The 24,451-nt window shown below is 41.5% G+C and overlaps 2 protein-coding genes across 2 annotated transcripts in view; one reads left to right on the top strand and one right to left on the bottom strand.

Annotated features, from left to right (window-relative positions):
* Positions 1-974: 974 nt before the first annotated feature.
* LOC134330542 (uncharacterized) lies at positions 975-3,935 on the top strand. Its single transcript, XM_063011721.1, has one exon. It carries the CDS (start codon positions 1,061-1,063, stop codon positions 3,224-3,226), a length of 2,166 nt encoding a protein of 721 aa, XP_062867791.1. The 5' UTR covers positions 975-1,060; the 3' UTR covers positions 3,227-3,935.
* Positions 3,936-15,929: 11,994 nt separating this feature from the next.
* shroom3 (shroom family member 3) overlaps positions 15,930-24,451 on the bottom strand; it is a 133,469-nt gene continuing 124,947 nt past the window's right edge. Inside the window, exons 10-11 of the mRNA XM_063011244.1 lie at positions 17,190-17,471; positions 15,930-16,895 (exon numbers count right to left, since the gene is read on the bottom strand). Coding sequence (XP_062867314.1) covers positions 16,563-16,895; positions 17,190-17,471 — 615 coding nt within the window. The 3' untranslated portion in view covers positions 15,930-16,562. The remainder of the gene's footprint in view (positions 16,896-17,189; positions 17,472-24,451) is intronic.

Raw genomic sequence — 24,451 nt, 5'->3', positions numbered from 1 at the left:
TATTTCGCTACATACCTTTTTAGCCTGCTTTCACGTTCTTTAATGGTCAGGTCCCCCACAGGACCACTACAAAGTAGGTATTATTTGGGTGGTGGATCATTTTCAGCACTGCAGTGACAGACATGGTTGTGTGTTAGTGTGTGTTGTGCTGGTATGAGTGGATCAGACACAGCAGCGCTGCATATATAAATATACACATACACACAAACAAATTTTTTTTTCTGCATATCCCAGCTTGTTTGGAAGTGCAGCTTCAGCCATTGTATGGTGCTCCTGGAGCAGACAGGATAAAGGGCCTTGCTCAAGGGCCCAACAGTGGCTGCATAGCAGAGCCTGGATTTGAAGCAACAATTTTTTGACTGACAGCCCAAAGCTCTACTGACTAGGCCAGTGGTCCCCAACCACCGGGCCGCGGACTGGTACCGGGCCGCACAGAAAGAATAATTAATTAGAGATTGCTACATCAGCAATGAAAACACTGCTTCCATTTCCAACACACGGGTGTTTATCATCTCATATCACCCCCAGGTAGAAGCAGCGTCTCGTTGTGGCGAAAAAAGCTCATTTGTGAGTAGAATAGTTATTCTATTTTAAGCCCAGTCAAAAACAGTCAATAACCAGACAATTTGATTGTATTCGTTGTGAAGATTCATTACAAATAAACCTGGTTAAAACTTTAATATATTTAAATCTGTGATTAACTGGTCTAACACTTAGCAGCACAAATATAGACACAATAACAAATCTATAAACACTGAAACAAAACAGGTTTTACTTTGTTAGTAATACTGTGCACTAGCAAATGATGAAATAAACTTGTTGTCATAGCACGGTTTGCATCTCTGGGGTTCAATCCCCTGAAGGTCTTGCAGCTGAAACCAGTGCCAACTATAACCAGGCTAGCTCAGGTGAGCAGGTGGAGTGAAGAACGTGCACGCGCACGGGGGCGGAGTTCGTGTCCGCGCGCCGAAATCTCTGACAGTCAGACCGTGTGAACTCTGACGCTCCTCGAAACCAAACCCGAATGCTCGAAACTCGCTAAATATTCGCCCGTACAAGCATGGCGACCGACTTTACTCAAGACTCGGTGCTGCGTTTTATCCTTCAGAACGAAGGAAACGTGAGAAACTCTGAACTTCTGGCGTATTTTACGGAGTTTTTGCGAGAGCACGAGGACCGCGCGCGTAACCGCGAGCTGTTTAAAAGGTACGTGAACGCCGTGGCGACGGTGAAGCAGGAGGACGGAGTTTCTTATGTCGTTCTGAGGAAAAAATACAAACCGCATCTTGGGGACATCTCCAGCAGCACGGCTGACTTAAAAAGTCGTGCTGATAAGAGGCAGGACGGTGCTGGACAGAGCAAGGTAGGAGAATTTGCTCCCAAATCCACCCAGGATGAGTTTTACAGTCTGAAAGCTCAAGTTCCCAACACTGAGCACATTCTACATTCTGTGGGGATTGTAAATAACAATTACATTAATATTGCAAATTTGGACCAGCATGTCAAAACCTTTGTGACTAATCCATGGGAGGAAAGGGTTTCCTCTATTCCCAGAAATGAGGGATTTGACAATACATGCCATCTGCACGGAGCTCCATTAAACACAAAGCTTTTAAGTGGGAGAGGTCCAAGCTTTGAGCGGCCCTTGAAAGCTCCTGATCCAAAACACACTACTGTTCATAATGCCAAATGTAGACAATTGCAAGAAACAGATGACTGCACTCAGAAGTCCTTTTGTCCTTCAGATTATCCAAACTATGTGGTCAGTGCGACGCCTCCGCCCAAGGACGTAGCACACGAGTGCACGGACGCTTTCCAGTCGTTTGACCATGCTTCATCAGATGCTTGGCCTTTTCCTGTCTCCCTTGGACAGTCTCAGAACTCTGCCTCCACTCCATGTTTAACTGACATCCCCACTGCTCCCTCAATCTCCTATAAACGGGTAAGCTTGAGCCGGAGTAATGACAGTCTTCTCAAACCAGATTTATATATCCATGAACCGGAGGACTATGAAAAAACAGCAGCAGCTCCAGTCAGCTCTGCTTTCCAGAAGGGTGGCACGCCCACGGAAACCTCTAACCCACCTCTGGCCTCTGGGTACCTAGAGCTCAGTCACCACAAACACCTGTCCTCCAGCCAGAACAGCCTCTCTCAGGCTTCCTCTATAAACTCTGACGGTGCAGGGGCACTTTCCCAGGAATACTGGTCCAGTGAGAATGCACTGAATCATCAGGGTGGTGAGCAGAATCAGCCTGGCACTGGACATTTTCATGAGGTCGGGTTCCCCTCACTGTTACATAGCGCAGAACTTCAGGGTGCGACCTGGCATCACTCTACAGGGCACCTTCTTGACAAGGAACCTGTGCCAGGTTCGGCACCAGACAACAGACATCTCAAACCCGTCGGCCGCCGGCTGTCTCATCATTTACGGAGCCGGATGTGTCGAAGTCTGGGTGCAGATTTGGACCAAGCGTTCCGCGAGGATGCAGACGCAGCGCGTCTAAAACGACTGCAACGGATTAAATCTTTCCTTAATGTCGCTTCTGTCTCCTCCAGTCGAGCCCACAGCCCCATGGGCAGTTTGTCCCCTGCCGGCTCTCTTCACAGTTTGGGTCATGACACATCTTATGCCCACAGGCACATCCAGGTTCCTCTGGAGCCCCAGGAGCACGAGTGGTTTGTCAAAGCGGCGACAGGAACCTGGTCAGACATCTACTCTCTTTTCAGGGAGGATCCAAGCCTGCTGGCAAAGAGAGACTTTGTGTCGGGCTACACCATCCTGCACTGGATTGCCAAGCACGGGGACCACCGGGTGCTAAACACGCTGTGGTACGGCGTGACCAAAGCAGGGACAACACTGGACGTGAACACTAGGAGCACCTGCGGGTACACGCCTTTGCACTTGGCTGCTATTCATGGCCATAAGAATCTGATGCGCCTCCTGGTTCACAAGTACAAGGCCAATGTGGCCCTCAGGGACAACAATGGAAAGCGGCCTTGGCAGTATTTAGCGAAGAACGATGACCAAGACTTGCTGGATTTACTCGGTGCCCCAAAGGGGAAGCTTGGGGGTAATGTGGGATTGGAGTGGCACATAGATAAACCACCTGTAGTACCCATAATCAAATCATCAGGAGCTACAGTGAAAAGACACTCGTCGCTTGCGGCATTATTCAAACATAAATCTAATCTAAGAGTCTCGGCCACTCCCGAGTCCTTCATTTAAAATACGTAACAGTTTATTTAATGGGTAAATCATCTGATAATAAGCTATTGTACAGACCCAGGAAAACAGTTAAAGTACTGATTCTGAAGTGTGTAGTGTCTCAGGACTGATTAATAATAATTAAACTGTAAAGGCAGTTGCTTGGGGTTTTGTTTTGAAAAATACAACATACCACTTGTTCCTCATTTATTTCATATCGGGACATTTAAACAAAAGGTTGAATGTTTAACAGTTCACTTTTGGGAAATTAAGCAGGCCGTATGTTTATTATGCACAGTATATTAAATGTTGGTTGCATTTGATATCATGTGTTGAACTTATTTACAGCAGTACTGTTCAACTTGTCATCTTTTCCTTCCCAGAGAATGGGCCTAAAGGGAATTGTGTGCATGTTGTGTGCCAGGGCTTTTGTGCCATTTCTTTAGTCACTTCATGTCTCTGCACTTACTATTTAATTCTACGTTTTACGTCTGTAATACTGCCACCTGATAGGTCTGATATTTTAGCAGGGTAATGTGTTTGCTCTGACCAAAGCTAGCCCTACAACTGTCCACCTGCTTGTTTCTACACTCACTGTCCATTTTATCAGCTCCACTTACCATATAGAAGCACTTTTCCATCTGTTTCTCTGCATAACTTTTTAGCCTGCTTTCACCCTGTTCTTCAATGGTCAGGACCCCCACAGGACCACCACAGAGCAGGTATTATTTAGGTGGTGGATCATTCTCAGCACTGCAGTGACAATGACATGGTGGTGGTATGTTAGTGTGTGTTGTGTTGGTATGAGTGGATCAGACACAGCAGCGCTCCTGGAGTTTTTAAATACCGTATCCACTCACTGTCCACTCTATTAGACACTCCTACCTAGTTGGTCCATCTTGTAGATGTAAAGTCAGAGACGATCGCTCATCTATTGCTGCTGTTTGAGTCGGTCATCTTTAAGATCTTCATCAGTGGTCACAGGACGCTGCCCACGGGGCGCTGTGGCTGGATATATTTTTGGTTGGTGGGCTATTCTCAGTCCAGCAGTAACAGTGAGATGTTTAAAAACTCCATCAGCATTGCTGTGTCTTATCCACTCATACCAGCACAACACACACTAACACACCACCACCATGTCAGTGTCACTGCAGTTCTGAGAATGATCCAACACCCAAATAATACCTGCTCTGTAGTGGTCCTAACAATTGAAGAACAGCATGGAAAGGGCTAACAAAGCATGCAGAGAAACAGATAGACTATAGTCAGTAATACTTCTTTATGGTAAGTGGAGCTGATAAAATGGACAGTGAGTGTAGTGGTTTTAATGTTATGGCTGATCAGTGTAAAAGTGAAGCCACAATCCCTCTTGTATCCTTCAAGCCATGTAGGAAAGTATCTTGGGATCCTGCACATATTGAAAATGAGCTGAGCTGGCAATCAAGATAAGCTTTTTTGTGAGTTTAATGTTTAACCATCTATTGGTATTCATCCTGGACTGAATCCAATTGAAACAAAGGACTGTAAGAGTCGACATGTGATTCTACTGTCTAAAAAGAACATTCCAGTTCCTTTGAGTCCAAGTTGATCCCCTAGCAACCTACATTGTACAGTGAAACTTCCTAGTTATTTGCTCAAATTTTCTTCACTCCCCCTTGTGTTATTCCTCTCTGTTATTTCCATCTCCTCTTTGTACTATACTCATCTGTTACTGCAAGAAAAAATTAAAGGATTATTTGTCAAAGCTTGCCAGAATCTCATGCAGAGTCTATTGAAGCAAACAATGCAGAACACTTTCATTGTCCTGCCTGCTCCTGTTACTTGGACCGAAGGAAGGTTTTAATGCTGTACTTAATATAATATAAAATATAATAAAACTTGTTACCAAATATGTTTAGCCTCCTAACTCCATAAAATTTTATCACAAGCTATGGGGCGTAATAAGCATTAGCACACCTGTTCCAACTTGCCATAGAGATGTTTATCGCTCTGCACATTCTCTGTGCACTGTGCACCGTTGTGCAACACTGTTACAGAAAAAATCAGCTTAACTTTGAACCTTCGCTTCAGTGTACGTTTCCTTTTCATATAATGCAGCTTTATGTGCTGTAGGGTTTCTGAGGCTATGGTAATACCAGGTGAATGTGATCCAAAACTGATATTTTAACAGTCTATACTACAGTACGACAGCACAATGTGACCCGAACAGTCTATTCCCGAAATCTATTTAAAATTGTCCGTTCAGCAAGACATTGAAAACACTTTTGTCTTCAATGCCTGCCATGATTATAAATTAAATTTTAGTATATGATTGTCATTCAGGAAACTGATTAAAGATTTACTTACACTGATCAGCCATAACATTAAAACCACCTCCTTGATTCTTGATTTTATCAGCTCCACCTACCATATAGAAGCACTTTGTAGTTTTTATTACTACTGACTGAAGCCCATCTATATATCTACATACCTTTTTAGCCCGCTTTCATGCTTTTCTTCAATGGTCAGGACTCTCCCAGGACCACCACAGAGCAGGTATTATTTAGGAGGTGGATCATTCTCAGCACTGCAGTGACACTGACATGGAGGTGGTGTGTTAGTGTGTGTTGTGCTGGTATGAGTGGATCAGACACAGCAGCGCTGCTGGAGTTTTTAAATACCGTGTCCACTCACTGTCCACTCTATTAGACACTCCTACCTAGTTGGTCCACCATGTAGATGTAAAGTCAGAGACGATCGCTCATCTAGCTTGCTGCTGTTTGAGTTGGTCATCTTCTAGACCTTCATCAGTGGTCACAGGACGCTGTTGGCTGGATATATTTTTGGTTAATGAACTATTCTCAGTCCAGCAGTGAAAGTGAGGTGTTTAAAAACTCCAGCAGCACTGCTGTGTCTCATACCAGCACAACACACATCAACACACCACCACCATGTCAGTGTCACTGCAGTGCTGAGAATGATCCACCACCTAAATAATACCTGCTCTGTGGTGGTCCTGGGAGAGTCCATATCATTAAAGAACAGCATAAAAGGGGGCTAACAAAGCATGCAGAGAAACAGATGGACTACAGTCAGTAATTGTAGAACTACAATGTGCTTCTATATGGTAAGTGGAGCTGATAAAATGGACAGTGAGTGTAGAAACAAGGAGGTGGTTTTAATGTTATGGCTGATCGGTGTATATGTATATATGACAAATAGAGGCATTCTATTCTATCCTATATATAGTAAAGAGACCAAGCCACATTTGTATCCATTAAGGCATTGCAAATTGAAGACCATTGACAACCAATAGAAATATAAAGAGATATAAAGGCTCATCTCACATTAACAAAAGAAAATCTTTGACTTTTGAAAGTCACGTGTACATTTTTTGAAGACATGACATACCAGATACTTAGCAAATGCTGGCAGCAGTGTTTGCACGTTTAAGATGAATTACATTTAAAGGTATTTCATGTGAAATACAATTCAAACAGTAAATATCAACCCTCATGCTTCATACGGCCATTACTAAACCATACTGGCTGACATGTTTGCTTCTTTCCCTCTTTTATATTCTTGTTGAACAAGTTTGTAACTTTCTGGGCTTTTTTGTGATACAATGAGGTCTATTGTTTGCCCAGTAACAATAAACATGCATTTTACAGTATTATCTGGTCTGAAAAATATATGCTACAGTTGGAATGCTTTGTGTGACGTAGTGCTGACTGTTATGATGGTTTAAATGGCTGGTTCTCAACCTTTTTGTTAATGCATTTACTATGTTAGTAACAATAGACCTTAGTATAGACCAAGCGTTGCCAGTCTTTCGTCAGAGCTTGATTCACTCCATATGCCAAAAACGTTACGTAAGTTTTAAAGGCAGAACTAGAATAGAATGCCAGAAATTGTTGCTTTACACAACTAGAGGTCTGGGAGCTAATCACTGCTAAACAATAATTTAGTATTTAATTATTAGGATTTTAATGTCATGCTTTACACACTTTGGTTACATTCATGACAAACGGTAGTTACTCGTAACACAAGATTCATCAGTTCACATGTTTATTGTCAAACAGTCATGGACAATTTTGTATCTCCAATTCACCTCACTTGCATGTTTTTGGACTGTGGGAGGAAACCGGAGCTTCGGGAGGAAACCCACGCAGACACAAGCAGAACAACTCCGCCCCACCCGGACCGCCCCACCTGGGGATAGAATCTAGGATCTTCTTGCTACCCACTGAGCCATCGTGCCGCACCCAAATAATAAGTCAAGCTTTTAGAAATATTTCTATCTGGTATCTTTAGTTGTTGTAATGTATGTAATTTATAATGATATAAAATATATACACTGATGGCTTCTTGCATTCTTAAAAAACATATGATCTCTTTAGTATTTTGGCATGTTTGTCATTAAGACAAAGAGCTGAGGAATGTTCGAGCAGTACAGAGTACATTGTACAATTTGGAGCAGATATTTAAAAAAAATGCATGGAATTTAAGTTAAAAGGAGCAAGGAATGTCTGTATCTGATCAACTCTGAGTATCTGAGTGAAAGGCTCCAATGGCATGAATAGGGTAAAACGGTGGTAAAAACAGATAATGAATGAATGGTCTTTGTGTCATTTAAACAGATTATGTGGTCAGTGATTACACACCTATATGTTTAAATGAATTACTGTTTATATGAATAAATTGATTTTGGATTAAGCTATAATTGGTGTGGTTATACTTAATTGTTTTTTAATGAAGAATACCTTTTTGACCACTGTGTGGCACTGTAGACAATCATTAAATCAATTAAGTTTCTGCTAACTATGTATCATGTGGGTTGGTAGTGTGGGTTAAGAGTACATAGTGGTGATGTGGAACATAACAATAAAAAATTAATGAGATTGTAGTGATTTGGCTTTGCTTGGAATAGGAAACTTAATAATAATAATATACTATAAATATAATATAATAATATAAATAAAATACTTAATAATAGTCTTGATTTTGGAGTTGAAGATGCAACGGTTCAGAAAAGCAGTACTTTACAAATTATTAAAAACGTTAATAACAAAGGTAATAAAAGTTCATTACATGGCCAAAAATAAGTTGACACCTGATCATAAGCTTGGCTTATAATTGGCATTTTTGTTCCTCCCTAAAGTATTTGTAGTGGTTGTAACTGAAGTCACTTCTTAGATGGTAGCCATAATATTAAAACCACCTCCTTGTTTTTACACTCACTGTCTATTTTATCAGCTCCACTTACCATATAGAAGCACTTTGTAGTTCTACAATTACTGACTGTAGTCCAGCTGTTTCTCTGCATGCTTTTTTTTTAAAGCCTGCTTTCACCCTGTTCTTCAATGGTCAGGACCCCCACAGAGCAGGTATTATTTAGGTGGTGGATGATTCTCAGCACTGCAGTGACACTGACATGGTGGTGGTGTGTTAGTGTGTGTTGTGCTGGTATGAGTGGATCAGACACAACAGCGCTGCTGGAGTTTTTAAATACCGTGTCCACTCACTGTCCACTCTATTAGACACTCTTACCTAGCTACTTCGTAGATGTAAAGTCAGAGACGATCGCTCATCTATTGCTGCTGTTTGAGTTGGTCATCTTCTAGACCTTCATCAGTGGTCACAGGATGCTGCCCACAGGGCGCTGTTGGCTGGATATGTTTGGTTGGTGGACTATTCTCAGTCCAGCAGTGACAGTGAGGTGTTTAAAAACTCCACCAGCATTGCTGTATCTTATCCACTCATACCAGCACAACACACACTAACACAACACCACCATGTCAGTGTCACTGCAGTGCTGAGAATGATCCACCACCCAAATAATACCTACTCTGTAGTGGTCCTGTCCATTGAAGAACAGCATGAAATGGGGCTAACAAAGCATGCAGAGAAACAGATGGACTACAGTCAGTAATTGTAGAAGTACAAAGTGCTTCTATATGGTAAGTGGAGCTGATGTGACATGGACAGTGAGTGTAGAAACAAGGAGGTGGTTTTAATGTTATGGCTGATCTGTGTGCTTTGCTTGGGTGATGTAAATAACTAATGATGTATCCAGTGGGCTTCCAGTAGTTTTCTTGTATCATTCCACAAGAAACAAGTGAAGCATTATTACTTTGTTTTTATGCAGTTATCATGAATACAAACATTGTAGACCAAGGTTTTTTTTTTTTAAATAATATGCTTTATTTTGTGAAATGCAAGTCCAACGTGTCCGAGACCTTTAAAAAAACTCCTTCCTCAAAAACCAAGAAGAAACATTAAGTTCTGTCTTTAACTAAAGCAAAGTATCAGTGGCAGCATTATATTCACATAGTGTTTATCAGTCTGTGTTTACATAACTGCATAGTGCTGTGATAGTCTGTAAATTGTGCTTAAAAAGATATAATAATAATAATAATATTAATAATAGAAATGATAAACACTGCAAACATTTGGGTGCATCATATTAGACAACTTCAATTTTTTTTTACATTATTGACTGAAATAGCATCCATGAATACAAATAGAAACGTTCATATTTAAATATTAAAGACAACGTTTGTTTGTAAGGAAACAGAAATATTCTATAAAAATAAATTGTGTTCTGGTATTGAATTATTTTTAGAATTTATTTAAGCACTCTGGGCTAATATGTTTCATCAAAGGTTAGAAAATATTATATACACTCACATATTCTCAAACTGATCCTGTTCATGAATAATGATTAATAATGCAGATCCTGTGTGTGTGTGTGTGTAGAAAATACCAGAACAGTTATCACAGTGGTTCCCAAAGTGTGGGGGCACCTGGAGTTTCTGCGGGGGAGGGGGCGCAACAAGACAAATGAATGAGGCATGTTTGAGCACTGCGATCATCAGTGAAAGTTAGTGAAAGTTACTTTAAGATACATAATGCATGTCAGTTGTAATAATTGCCACATTATACACCGATCAGCCATAACATTAAAACCACCTCCTTGTTTCTAGACTCCCTGTCCATTTAATCAGCTCCACTTACCATATAGAAGCACTTTGTAGTTCTACAATTACTGACTGTAGTCCATCTGTTTCTCTGCATGCTTTGTTAGCCCCCTTTCATGTAGTTCTTTAATGGTCAGGACTCTCTCAGGACCACTACAGAGTAGGTATTATTTGGGTGGTAGATCATTCTCAGCACTGCAGTGACACTAACATGGTGGTGGTGTGTTAGTGTGTGTTGTGCTGGTATGAGTGGATAAGACACAGCAGCGCTGCTGGAGTTTTTAAACACCTCACTGTCCCTGCTGGACTGAGAATAGTCCACCAGCCAACAGCGCCCCATGGGCAGCGTCCTGTGCCCACTGATGAAGGTCTAGAAGATGACCAACTCAAACAGCAGCAATAGATGAGCGATCGTCTCTGACTTTACATCTACAAGGTGGACCAACAAGGTAGGAGTGTCTAATAGAATGGACAGTGAGTGGACATGGTATTTAAAAACTCCAGCAGCGCTGCTGTGTCTGATCCACTCATACCAGCACAACACACACTAACACACCACCACCATGTCAGTGTCACTCCACCACCTAAATAACAGGGTGAAAGCAGGCTAAAAAGGTGTGTAGAGAAATAGATAAGACTACAGTCAGTAATTGTAGAACTACAAAGTGCTTCTATATGGTAAGTGGAGCTAATAAAATAAACAGTGAGTGTAGAAACAAGGAGGTGGTTTTAATGTTATGCCAGATTGGTGTATATTTTATTCAGTAAAAAGGTTTGTATGGATTACAATGTTTAAAATAAATTCCAGTGGGGTCTGGAAGCAAAAGACGTGTACATGTGTGTCGGGGGAAGGGGGGTCAAACATTCTTATCTACAAAAGGGGGGCAGTGCAGAAAAAGTTATCAGATATTCGTGTAGCATTAATCATTTGTTCAATGCCAAATCAGGACTAGTGATTAAAATGATTTTTTTTTTTATATATTATATTAATAAATATAATTTCATAAAATAATTAACTGGAATGTGAGCATAAATAATGTGTTATGTTTGTATGTTTATTTTTAGCACAGCGACATCTCTTGGTCTTCGGTTGCAGCATAGTAGGACCCTCGACAGGGTGTCAATCCAGTGCAGGGTACCACAGATTCACTCACCCATAAGGGCAATTTAAAGTAGCTATTTCACCTGCTGGCATGTCTTGCGAGGTAGAAGGAAACCCAGAGCATCCTTTGTTTATTTGGCCACAGATAGAACTCACTCAATCACTTTCTTAACCAGGGTCGCGGGGGGATGCTGGAGCCTATCCCAGCTTTTCAATGGGCGCAAGGCACACAGTAACACCCTGGACGTGGCGCCAGTCCATCGCAGGGCAGACACACACACACCCACACCCATTCACCTATAGGGCAATTCAGTGTCTCCAATGAACCTGACTGCATGTTTTTGGACTGTCGGAGGAAACCGGAGCTCCCGGAGGAAACCCACGCAGACACGGGAAGAACATGCAAACTCCACACAGAAAGGACCCGGACCGCCCCGTCTGGGGATCGAACCCAGTCCCTTCTTGCTGTGAGGCGACAGTGCTACCGTCTGCACTTTTTTGTAGGAAGTGTTGTAACGTGAGGATTGCAGCACCATTTAAAATAGGAAATGCTTTAGAACTCACTTAACCGTAACTTTGATAATTACAGTTATAAAGTCTTTAAAATGAATATTGTGATGATCATTTATTAATTTAGGCTCACATTCCATTTCACACACTTTGCACAATGCATGTGTAGAAATACACTGATCAGCCACAACATTAAAACCACTGACAGTTAAAGCAAATAACATGATTTATCTCATGACAGTGGCACGTGACGAGGGGTGGCATTAAAAGTCTTTGAAGTTTAGACAAATGGGCAAGCGTACATGGGCTGAGCTACTCCAGCAAAGGCTAAAGGGCTAAACATCTAATGACAGGATTTGTGGGGTGTTCTCTACATGCAGTGGTTAGTACCTACAAAAAAGTGGTCCACAACCAGTGAACTGGTACAGCACCCAAGGTTTGATGCATATGGGGGTAAAAGCTAGCCTGTTTTATCTGATCCACTTGAAGACGTACTGTAGCGAAAATGCTGAAAATGTTAATGCAGGCTATGATAAGCTGCAGTGGTCTGGGCTAATCAATCACGTTTTCTTCATTCATCAGTTGGGAGGCTGGGTGCATGTACGTTGCATACCTAGGGAAGAGCATGCACCAGGACACACTTTGGGAAGAAGGTTCTGGAAAATGTTCTGCTTGGAAACCTTGGGTCATGACATTCATGTAGTTGTTAATTTGACGCTTCCCACATTGTATCCCCTAATGGCATGGGCCTCTATCAGCAGAATAATGCACCCTCCCACACTGCAAAAGTTGTTCAGGAATGGGCTGAGGAACAGACCAAGAGTTCAAAGTGTTGACCTGGCCTCCATATTCAACCAAATTGGAGCATGAGATGTGCTGGACAAACAAGTCTGAACCAAACCTTGCAACTTTCAAAGGATCTGCTGCTAATATCTCTGTGCCAGATACCACAGGACACCTTCAGAGGTCTTGTGGAGTCCATGCATCGATGTGTCAGAGATGTTTTAGTGGCACACTATATTAGGAAAGAGTTTTTCAAATGTATGGCTGATCTGTGTGTGTTTGTATACACCGATCAGGCATAACATTATGACCACCCTCCTAATATTGTGTTGGCCCCTCTTTTTCTGCCAACCTGACACCTTTCTATCAGAACCAGCATTAACCTCTTCAGCAATTTGAGCTACAGTATCAATGAGCCTTGGCCGCCCATGACCCCGTCGCCGGTTTACCACTGTTCCTTCCTTGGACCACTTTTGATAGATCCTGACCACTGCACGCTGGGAACATCCCACAAGAGCTGCAGTTTTGGAGATGCTCTGACCCAGTCGTCTAGCCTTCACAATTTGGCCCTTGTCAACTCGCTCAAATCCTTACGCTCGCCCATGAGGATTAAATGTTCACTTGCTGCCTAATATATCCCACCCACTATCAGGTGCCGTGATCAAGAGATAGATAATCAGTGTTATTTACGTCACGTCAGTGGTCATAATGTTATGCCTGGTCGGTGTGTATATGACTATTTTATTATATACATTAATATAGTCGAATATAGTGGTGTGCAGCTGATTTGTGCTTTGATTTTCGTGTCTTGGTGGTTTAATACAGTGTTCAGGTTTTTTTTAGCGAGATTAAGGACACACTCTTCAGATCAGAGTACACACACTTCCATACTATACACATCCTATACATAATTATTACTTTGGCTGAAATCAAGGCAGTGTTTAAGCATTTTTATAAGAATGTAAATGATGAATTTCAGTTTTAGCAGTAGCTTCACATATTATGCTTGTGAGTGTGTGTGAGTGAGAGAAAGAAACTACATTATAAATTTTTAAAGTCTGGTTTATGCTTTCATCCAAACATGCGTGCACATCCTTTGGTAAATTTACTCAAGCAAACAGATATTCAGTGTCCCAAATAAAAAAGATACAGTACTTAAGTGTCTATTTATATTTAACATGTAGTAGATTTGGGACGAAGCCTCTGTTGTGAAGAGAGACCGTCCTAATGTAGTGATGAACAGAAGCAAAAATCCATTCTGAATTCCTTCAGCATTTATATTAAGTTTACAATTCGGTTTCCTTAAATAGTATTCGACTACCCAAGCTGGCTAACGTAAACATACAGTGTGTACCCTCTAACACCCCGTCATGGACCACCTGTGCCCCCCCCTCTTTGAGAACCACTGGTCTAGTCAGCTAGGGATTAAAACTGTCTGGCTGGGAAGTTTCACATAAACAGACAACTAAGTCCCACTTACATGCTGGATAAATCACGATTATTTATGCCTGATTTTTTTTGGTTAATCTCCTTTTGCTGGTGAAAAATGGTCTTAGTGTATGAAAAGTTTTAACAGATTATAGCAGCTAATGCGAGGACAAACATGAAATCTAGATGTGAATGAGTAGATATTAGTTGTGTTAGTACTGCATTTATCAACGAATCTTTAAATCTTTATTTGCTTTTTAATGTAACAAAGACTATTCATGTTTACCTTGCTAACCTTAATGCTTTGACTGTGTTGTGGTTAAACAAAGTAAAGGAGTATTTATGAGTTAACCATCCAAGTTTCTGATAAGGATCTAAGTAAAACATCGCATTGTGAACTTTAAGTCGAGCTCTCATTGCCTCATTTATTCCCCACAATGGATTACTTGCCATCACTGGTAATAAATAGTAAATGAGAAATTAAACCTCTTACTTAGTTTAGTTTTTAGAGTAGTAAATCCTGTCCTGTAATGAAACAGCAGCATAAATAAAGTACAGAAATTAATAACAAAGGTTAAATGTGTAGCATTTACTCTTGGTGATGTAGTTGTGCTGTTTTCTTTAAGATCTCAGCAGCAAAGAACGCTGATGAGAGATTTTTGTAGTGCATATAAATATTTTAAAGTCACAAGTTGTAGTTGGTGGCACATACAGTGGTACCTTGTAACTCAATGTCCCCTAAACTCAAAATCTTTGAAACTCGACGCCCTTCGTCGACAAATTTGTACCCCTTAACTCAACATTTCCCTTAAACTCAACGTGTTCAGTTTGATTTTTTAAAGATGTATTTATTTCATTTCAAATTACCAATTAACAGTTGCTTTGTTCAGCGCTCGGCCTGAGCGGTGCGGTAATACGTCATCAAAGTGTGAATATGAGACAAAACTGCATTTGTGTGGAATAACCGTCAGATTCACTCTGAAGGCTCCAAATGTATCTGGGTTTATCTGGATTTTTCTCCTGTTTCACTTTTAAACTTGTGTTGCAGCTCGAGGTTCTGAGAAATTGTAAGAATCAGCTTTTTATTTCAGTTTTTTATATATTATATTTGTGTTATTTTCATGGTATAGGTGTCAAAAACAACCCCATTATTTTACATAAGCCTAAAATATATCCACAGGACCATGGAACGCATAGACCACTGAAGTCGAGCATCATTCTGTAGTCCTCGTTATGCCCATATTTGGAGACCCGGGTCTAACTCAGATTTCCTATGGGAAATTTGAACAGGGTTTTCAAAAAATCGACTCTAACGCATCCTGTGCTAAATAAACATGTTCAGAACCCTATACAAAACGTATGTCCTGTGTACATTTTTCTTCTGTACATCACTGGATCCCCTGAATTACGAGGTTGTTAAACGGTCGTAATACTAATAATACTACACGAAAGCTAATGCTACTGCGCATTAATTAGACGTCACTGAACTACACCAATCGAATTGACTGAAAGAGCGGCCCGCGTTTGTTGAGTACAACCAAAAGCATAACACCCAACCATCCTTGCTTTCTACTTTAATGTAGCTAGGTACTAAAAATATCAACCAAAACTTGTGAATATCACTCCACTGTTACACTGGTGAATCGCGCTGCTTCGTGCGGTTATTTAAGAGGCTTCCAGTCTAGTGACGTCAATTCAGTGCGCAGTAGCATTAGCTTCCATGTAGCAATATTCATATTTTGACTCTTTAACGACTTCATAATTCAGAGGATCCAGTGATAATAGACAGAAGAATCTCCATAAAACAAAACATAACAGATTTGGAACATTTTTTATGACTACAGGATGCGAGAGAGGCAATTTGCGAAATCTCCATTCATATTTCCCATTCAAAATTTCTCTTAGACCCGGGTTACCAAATATGGGCAAATGACGACACGACTTCAGTGAGTTTTAAGGTACCACTGTATTGTCATTTCCTTTGGAGTGGTTTCTAGTAAAGTCTGTATTTAGGGACTGTTTTGATGCAAGGTAGCTCTTAAACCTGGCTTGTAACTCACTTATTCACTTACATTTAGCTGACTGAAGTTTTTGAGTTTAAACACTCTGATGGTGTAATTCTATCTCTAACCTGGACTCATATGTTCAAGAATACCGGTGTTTGTTTTCAACAGTCGACACAACATACATGTTTCCTACCTTGTTTGTTTAGACATCTACAGTTCTGATAAACTTTAATGCTTTAGGAATTCAGGTGGCTCTCTGTAGTACTTCTGACCAAGCATAAACTAGGCTTAGGTAATCTGATCCAACCAGAACACACTGTGTGTTCCTGTGAATACAGGACAGAACATGTGGTGCTTACAGATTGAACGACAGATTCAGTTTACTAAAGCAACATTTTCCTTCATATTGATACGAAATCCTTCTGTTAAGGCACTTCCTGTTGTGTGTAGAGTTTTTATTCCATTTTATTATTGTTTCCTTTGCCTTTAACATCATTAGATTCTCTTACCCCTCTACCTCTTATCGCTAAGTTCTTCTACGCAGCAGGATTTTGTGCTAACAGGCGGAGTCAGAGTGAGGTCACGGTGGTAGGTCTTGGTGAGTTGGATCCACTGCTGTTAGTGGAAGGAGGAAGGCTAGAGGCTGAAGGCATGTAAAGGTTCTCAGAAAGTCTGTGCTGTTGCTCCTCCCCATGGCGGATGAGCTCGTCGAGGTGGCGCTGGCGGATGAGCAGGGTCGGTTTGGCGCGAATGTACCGGTGGTAGTTCTGCAACTGCGCGGGGCTTAGATAGCTACCTAAGAAGTGCAGGACGATCTGCTCACGCCGGTCCAGATTCTCCTTTAGCTCTCGCGCATCCTCTTGCTGACTGCGCAGCTGCCGGCGTTTTTGTTGTAAGGATGCCTACACACACAAACACATTTATTATAATCAGCAGCTGGACGGCTATAGTAGCAACAGGCCAAATTGAAAAGCAAAATGTTATTTTGCTTCAAAAGTCAGGAAATATGTCTATAAATCGTCACTCTGTCTCTTGCCCTGGTGACTGTCTTCTGGGTCCCAGACTAACAGTTCTATAGAAACACTAGCCTATTACTGATTTGCACGTTGAAAACATGTAGGCAGGTAATCTGTGCCAAGTAACAGATTTCAGTGATATTTTTAAATGTACAAATCGTTTGTGTTTGCACCCCTTACCCTCTCCTCTGCACTGCCCCCTTCCGGCTTCTCCCCTAGGGTGTGAAGGGCGTTCTCCACCCGGGCGAGCCGCCCGCTTAGAGACAACAGCAAGTTGACAATCTTTTCCATGTCACCGATGAACATGCGGTACTTCTCGTTCTCGTTGGGTTTACAGTGCTGCTCCACCAACTCGTCCATCCTGCAGCCGAAAGCGCTGTACCGCTGTTGCTCCTCTGCCAGACTCGCCTTCTCCAACCGCAGCGCCTCCACACATGTAGCCAAAACCTGCACCAGCTCCGCCTGCAAAACCGAAAGATACAGCAAGCTCAGCGTCACCTTTAGCATCTGCAGGTTAGTTCATCTTAAGTATTTTGGACAAATAAAATACCTGACCATTAGCTTATTGGACATCCCATTTTAAAAACAAATGGTATTAAAATAGAGTGACCTCTAGGTGAACTTTTCAGCTATAAAAAGGCTTCTCACCAGACTTTGAAGTATGTCTGTGGGCAATTGTGCCCATTTAGTCCAAAGAGCGTTTGTATGCCTGGGCACTGATGTTGGTCAGGAAAACCTCAATTGATTTTCAGGTTCATTTATTTGCTGTTCAGTGGAGCTGAGGTCAGGACACTGGAGTTTCTCTTAACCAAGCTTTTCTTCATGTCTTTATAGACCTTGCTTTGTGCTCATGGGCACAATCATGCGGGAACTGGAAAGCACCTTCACTAAACTGGTGCTGCAAAGTTAGAAGCATATAATTTGATTTATATAATTGATTTATTACAACTGTATGTAATTGTTGTGGCTGAAACACATGATTTTGGTAATTAGAAGGGGTGTCCAAATACTTTTGTCCATATAGTTTATGACCAAAAGTATGTGGAGACCTGTAGCAATGATTACGTTCTGGTGTCCTTAGCCACACAGTTTGGTTACTTGTGTATTAAATTAAATGCTTCCAACTGTGTTACGGCAATTTGGGGAAGGCCCTTACCTGTTCCAGGATGATGAATTTGTTTAGCAGGTGATTATCTTAATGTGAACAGCCATAACAAACGAATGCCAATGGTTTTGGAATAGTTTAACTAGCTCATATATATACATACAGTGTATCACAAAAGTGAGTACACCCCTCACATTTCTGCAAATATTTTATTATATCTTTTCATGGGACAACACTATAGAAATAAAACTTGGATATAACTTAGAGTAGTCAGTGTACAGCTTGTATAGCAGTGTAGATTTACTGTCTTCTGAAAATAACTCAACACACAGCCATTAATGTCTAAATAGCTGGCAACATAAGTGAGTACACCCCACAGTGAACATGTCCAAATTGTGCCCAAAGTGTCAATATTTTGTGTGACCACCATTATTATCCAGCACTGTCTTAACCCTCCTGGGCATGGAATTCACCAAAGCTGCACAGGTTGCTACAGGAACATGAGGATGCACCACAGGTGCTCAATTGGGTTTAGTCCATCACCTTTACCTTCAGCTTCCTCAGCAAGGCAGTTGTCATCTTGGAGGTTGTGTTTGGGGTCGTTATCCTGTTGGAAAACTGCCATGAGGCCCAGTTTTCGAAGGGAGGGGATCATGCTCTGTTTCAGAATGTCACAGTACATGTTGGAATTCATGTTTCCCTCAATGAACTGCAGCTCCCCAGTGCCAGCAACACTCATGCAGCCCAAGACCATGATGCTACCACCACCATGCTTGACTGTAGGCAAGATACAGTTGTCTTGGTACTTCTCACCAGGGCGCCGCCACACATGCTGGACACCATCTGAGCCAAACAAGTTTATCTTGGTCTCGTCAGACCACAGGGCATTCCAGTAATCCATGTTCTTGGACTGCTTGTCTTCAGCAAACTGTTTGCGGGCTTTCTTGTGCGTCAGCTTCCTTCTGGGATGACGACCATGCAGACCGAGTTGATGCAGTGTGCGGCGTATGGTCTGAGCACTGACAGGCTGAACTCCCACGTCTTCAACCTCTGCAGCAATGCTGGCAGCACTCGTGTCTATTTTTTAAAGCCAACCTCTGGATATGACGCCGAACACGTGGACTCAACTTCTTTGGTCGACCCTGGCGAAGCCTGTTCCGAGTGGAACCTGTCCTGGAAAACCGCTGTATGACCTTGGCCACCATGCTGTAGCTCAGTTTCAGGGTGTTAGCAATCTTCTTATAGCCCAGGCCATCTTTGTGGAGAGCAACAATTCTATTTCTCACATCCTCAGAGAGTTCTATGCCATGAGGTGCCATGTTGAATATCCAGTGGCCAGTATGAGAGAATTGTACCCAAAACACCAAATTTAACAGCCCTGCTCCCCATTTACACCTGGGACCTTGACACATGACACCAGGGAGGGACAACGACACATTTGGGCACAATTTGGACATGTTCACTGTGGGGTGTACTCACTTATGTTGCCAGCTATTTAGACATTAATGGCTGTGTGTTGAGTTATTTTCAGAAGACAGTAAATCTACACTGCTATACAAGTTGTACACTGACTACTCTAAGTTATATCCAAGTTTCATGTCTATAGTGTTGTCCCATGAAGAGATATAATGAAATATTTGCAGAAATGTGAGGGGTGTACTCACTTTTGTGATACACTGTATGTATATACAGTGTATCACAAAAGTGAGTACACCCCTCACATTTCTGCAGATATTTAAGTATATCTTTTCATGGGACAACACTGACAAAATGACACTTTGACACAATGAAAAGTAGTCTGTGTGCAGCTTATATAACAGTGTAAATTTATTCTTCCCTCAAAATAACTCAATATACAGCCATTAATGTCTAAACCACCGGCAACAAAAGTGAGTACACCCCTAAGAGACTACACCCCTAAATGTCCAAATTGAGCACTGCTTGTCATTTTCCCTCCAAAATGTCATGTGATTTGTTAGTGTTACTAGGTCTCAGGTGTGCATAGGGAGCAGGTGTGTTCAATTTAGTAGTACAGCTCTCACACTCTCTCATACTGGTCACTGAAAGTTCCAACATGGCACCTCATGGCAAAGAACTCTCTGAGGATCTTAAAAGACGAATTGTTGCGCTACATGAAGATGGCCAAGGCTACAAGAAGATTGCCAACACCCTGAAACTGAGCTGCAGCACAGTGGCCAAGATCATCCAGCGTTTTAAAAGAGCAGGGTCCACTCAGAACAGACCTCGCGTTGGTCGTCCAAAGAAGCTGAGTGCACATGCTCAGCGTCACATCCAACTGCTGTCTTTGAAAGATAGGCGCAGGAGTGCTGTCAGCATTGCTGCAGAGATTGAAAAGGTGGGGGGTCAGCCTGTCAGTGCTCGGACCATACGCCGCACACTACATCAAATTGGTTTGCATGGCCGTCACCCCAGAAGGAAGCCTCTTCTGAAGTCTCTACACAAGAAAGCCCGCAAACAGTTTGCTGAAGACATGTCAACAAAGGACATGGATTACTGGAACCATGTCCTATGGTCTGATGAGACCAAGATTAATTTGTTTGGTTCAGATGGTCTCAAGCATGTGTGGCGGCAATCAGGTGAGGAGTACAAAGATAAGTGTGTCATGCCTACAGTCAAGCATGGTGGTGGGAATGCCATGGTCTGGGGCTGCATGAGTGCAGCAGGTGTTGGGGAGTTACATTTCATTGAGGGACACATGAACTCCAATATGTACTGTGAAATACTGAAGCAGAGCATGATCCCCTGCCTCCGGAAACTGGGTCGCAGGGCAGTGTTCCAGCATGATAATGACCCCAAACACACCTCTAAGACGACCACTGCTTTATTGAAGAGGCTGAGGGTAAAGGTGATGGACTGGCCAAGCATGTCTCCAGACCTAAACCCAATAGAACATCTTTGGGGCATCCTCAAGCGGAAGGTGGAGGAGCGCAAAGTCTCGAATATCCGCCAGCTCCGTGATGTCGTCATGGAGGAGTGGAAAAGCATTCCAGTGGCAACCTGTGAAGCTCTGGTAAACTCCATGCCCAGGAGAGTTAAGGCAGTTCTGGGAAATAATGGTGGCCACACAAAATATTGACACTTCAGGAACTTTCACTAAGGGGTGTACTCACTTTTGTTGCCGGTGGTTTAGACATTAATGGCTGTATATTGAGTTATTTTGAGGGAAGAATAAATTTACACTGTTATATAAGCTGCACACAGACTACTTTTCATTGTGTCAAAGTGTCATTTTGTCAGTGTTGTCCCATGAAAAGATATACTTAAATATCTGCAGAAATGTGAGGGGTGTACTCACTTTTGTGATACACTGTATATATATATATATATATATATTAGGGCTGTCGAAGTTAACGCGATAACAACGCATTAACACGATTTCAATTTAACGCGATTAAAAATAATAGTGCCGTTAACGCAAATTCTAGTTCATGTTGATACTTGACTGGTAGAACAAACGTTTTAATGTCGGACTTGCCACCGTTTTTCATTTGCGGTTTGTTAACATAATGTAACCGAGCGTTGTAGTGATGCACTTATAAAGAAATAAATACACGCTATATTCACAAGTTGTCGGGAGCAGAACACTTTTATTAACTTATTCTGTTAAGGTACCAAATACCGGAAAGCTGAGTCAAGCACGTTAGTCCATGCACTATGGAAGCCCCAAAGGGTCAAGACACACTCACTTCGTGTAGAAACGGCCATCAAACCATTGTCACAATACAACCACAGAAAAGTCTGTTACAATAACTACGCCTTATCCCACCTAAAGCACCGCTGATCTACAATGTTTGCTGATGGAGAAATTCTAAACTACAATCTGACATTTACTGCCTAGTATGTGAGTGAATAAAACTCCCTTACAGTTTTCTCTTGTCCCAGCAGTTTTTAACATCAGTACATTTAGCATAAAATGTGTTCACCATTTTAATTGTAACATTTCACTTAAAAATCCTTGTTTTCTATAACATTTACACAGATTTTTTTTAATGCGATTAATCGCGATTAACTATATGAAATTCTGAGATTAATCGCGATTAAAAATTTGTATCGTTTGACAGCCCTAATATATATATATATATATACAGTATATATATATATATATATATATATATATTTATATATACACACACCGATCAGCCATAACATTAAAACCACGTTCTTGTTTCTACATTCACTGTCCAGTTGATCAGCTCCATTTACCATATAGTAGCACTATGTAGTTCTACAATTACTGACTGCAGTCCATCTGTTTCTCTGCATGCTTTGTTAGCCCCCTTTCATGCTGTTCTTCAATGGTCAGGACTCTCCCAGGACCACTACAGAGCAGGTATTATTTAGGTGGTGGATCATTCTCAGTACTGCAGTGACACTGACATGCTGGTGGTGTGTTAGTGTGTGTTGTGCTGGTATGAGTGGATCAGACACAGTAGTGCTGCTGGAGTTTTTAAATACCGTGTTCACTCGCTGTCCACTCTATTATAGACACTCCTACCTAGTTAGTCCACCTTGTAGATGTAAAGTCAGAGACGATCGCTCATCTATTGCTGCTGTTTGACTTGGTCATCTTCTAAACCTTCATCAGTGGTCACAGGACGCTGCCCACGGGGCGCTGTTGGCTGGATCTTTTTGTTGGTGGACTATTCTCAGTCCAGCAGTGACAATGAGGTGTTTAAAAACTCCAACATCATTGCTGTGTCTGAACCACTCATATCAGCACAACACACACTAACACACAACCACCATGTCAGTGTCACTGCAGTGCTGAGAATGATTCACCACCCAAATAATACCTACTCTGTAGTGGTCCTGTGGTGGTCCTGACCATTGAAGAACATAAAAGCATGAAGGGGGCCTAACAAAGCATGTAGAGAAACAGATGGTCTACAGTCAGTAATTGTAGAACTACAAAGTGCTTCTATATGGTAAGTGGAGCTGATGAAATGGACAGTGAGTGTAGAAACAAGGAGGTGGTTTTAATGTTATGGATGATCGGTGTATGGGTGTGTTCGAAAACCTAGTGAGCTGCCTTGCTGTCTTACTGCCTACATAGGCAGCTGCCTCAGTAGAGAGGATTCTAATAAGTCAATGACTTATAAGGCAGGTTATTTGAATGCGCTACTTAGACAGCGATTCCATCGGGTTTCGCATTTAGCATTTAGCATCTTGCCATTCAAACCAATGGGATGGGGTGGCACAGCGCGCTAGCATGTCAACTAACATCTCCCTTCACGTACCGAAAACGGTTACATTTGCTGACAAGCCCGAACTTGCAGATAAAAACACTTGTACAAATCTATACAAGTTAAAAATCAATAATAATTTATTTACATTTGAAAATAACTCCCTGCACCGTCAGCCATGTTTATTTTATTTTTCTGTGAGAGAAGAGCTGCTGCACTGAATGCCGGGATTGCCTTGATCACTAAGGACGCTTCTGATGCTCACTCGTCGTTGAGTCAAAATAACATTGAAATGTTAAGATGCATAACTAGACAGCATATTAAGGCATCTAGGATTTCGAACAGCCTCATTCTCGGGAGCGCGCGTAGGGTGACGTAAAATGCTGTCTATGTAGAGAGCTCCCCATCTCCTATCTTCATGGCCAGAAGAATGCAATTTCAGACCCCCCAAAAGTGTACCAATTGCAGCTGCACAAACCAGAGAAGGCCTTGTATGTTAATGTAAGTACCTATCTGAGTTCCTGAATTAGATTGTGCTGCTTTCTGGATTTTACCTAAAGTTACACTTTATGCAACTAACGACTCCCCCTGACTGTTGTTTCTGCCTCTTTTTCTGAGGATTCAAAAGAAATCAGACCCCCTAATCCCCCTGTAATTCAAACTCTAAACCAGAAGCTATATTTAGTGATCTTGGTGTAGAACTTGATGCTGGATTATTATCAAATTCCCCTGCAAGTACAATTTCTTTAACTGTAAGCCATTATTAAGGAACATAATCTAAGTAAAACAAACATGTATGGAGAAATAGTAATAGATGCATTTAGAATCTAGGACCATTATGTTTTCTTTTGAAATGTTTTCTAAGATTTCATCAGATTTATAAATCACTATAAAACCACACCTATATGCCTAAATATATATTAAGGCTTTTTACTTTTTTGTTCCTTTAATGACTCATGATAAGACAACACTTCTGGAAAACAACATTATGAGTTTACTGAAAGAATTTTTGGTTGCATAATGCCAACAATGAGCATTTAAAATTTTGTACTGCTTTAACCACTAAGCTAACACTTACATGTGTTACAAGTTTACATAAACACTTGGGGTACTGTGTTTGTTTCTAAAAATCT

This window comes from Trichomycterus rosablanca, chromosome 16 (genome assembly GCF_030014385.1).
Source record: "Trichomycterus rosablanca isolate fTriRos1 chromosome 16, fTriRos1.hap1, whole genome shotgun sequence".
NCBI lineage: Eukaryota > Metazoa > Chordata > Actinopteri > Siluriformes > Trichomycteridae > Trichomycterus > Trichomycterus rosablanca.
This window is presented reverse-complemented; position numbering and strand designations above follow the sequence as displayed.

Excerpts from the sequence above, each read along its gene's own strand:
- LOC134330542 (XM_063011721.1), top strand. The coding sequence starts at position 1,061 with ATGGCGACCGACTTTACTCAAGACTCGGTGCTGCGTTTTATCCTTCAG.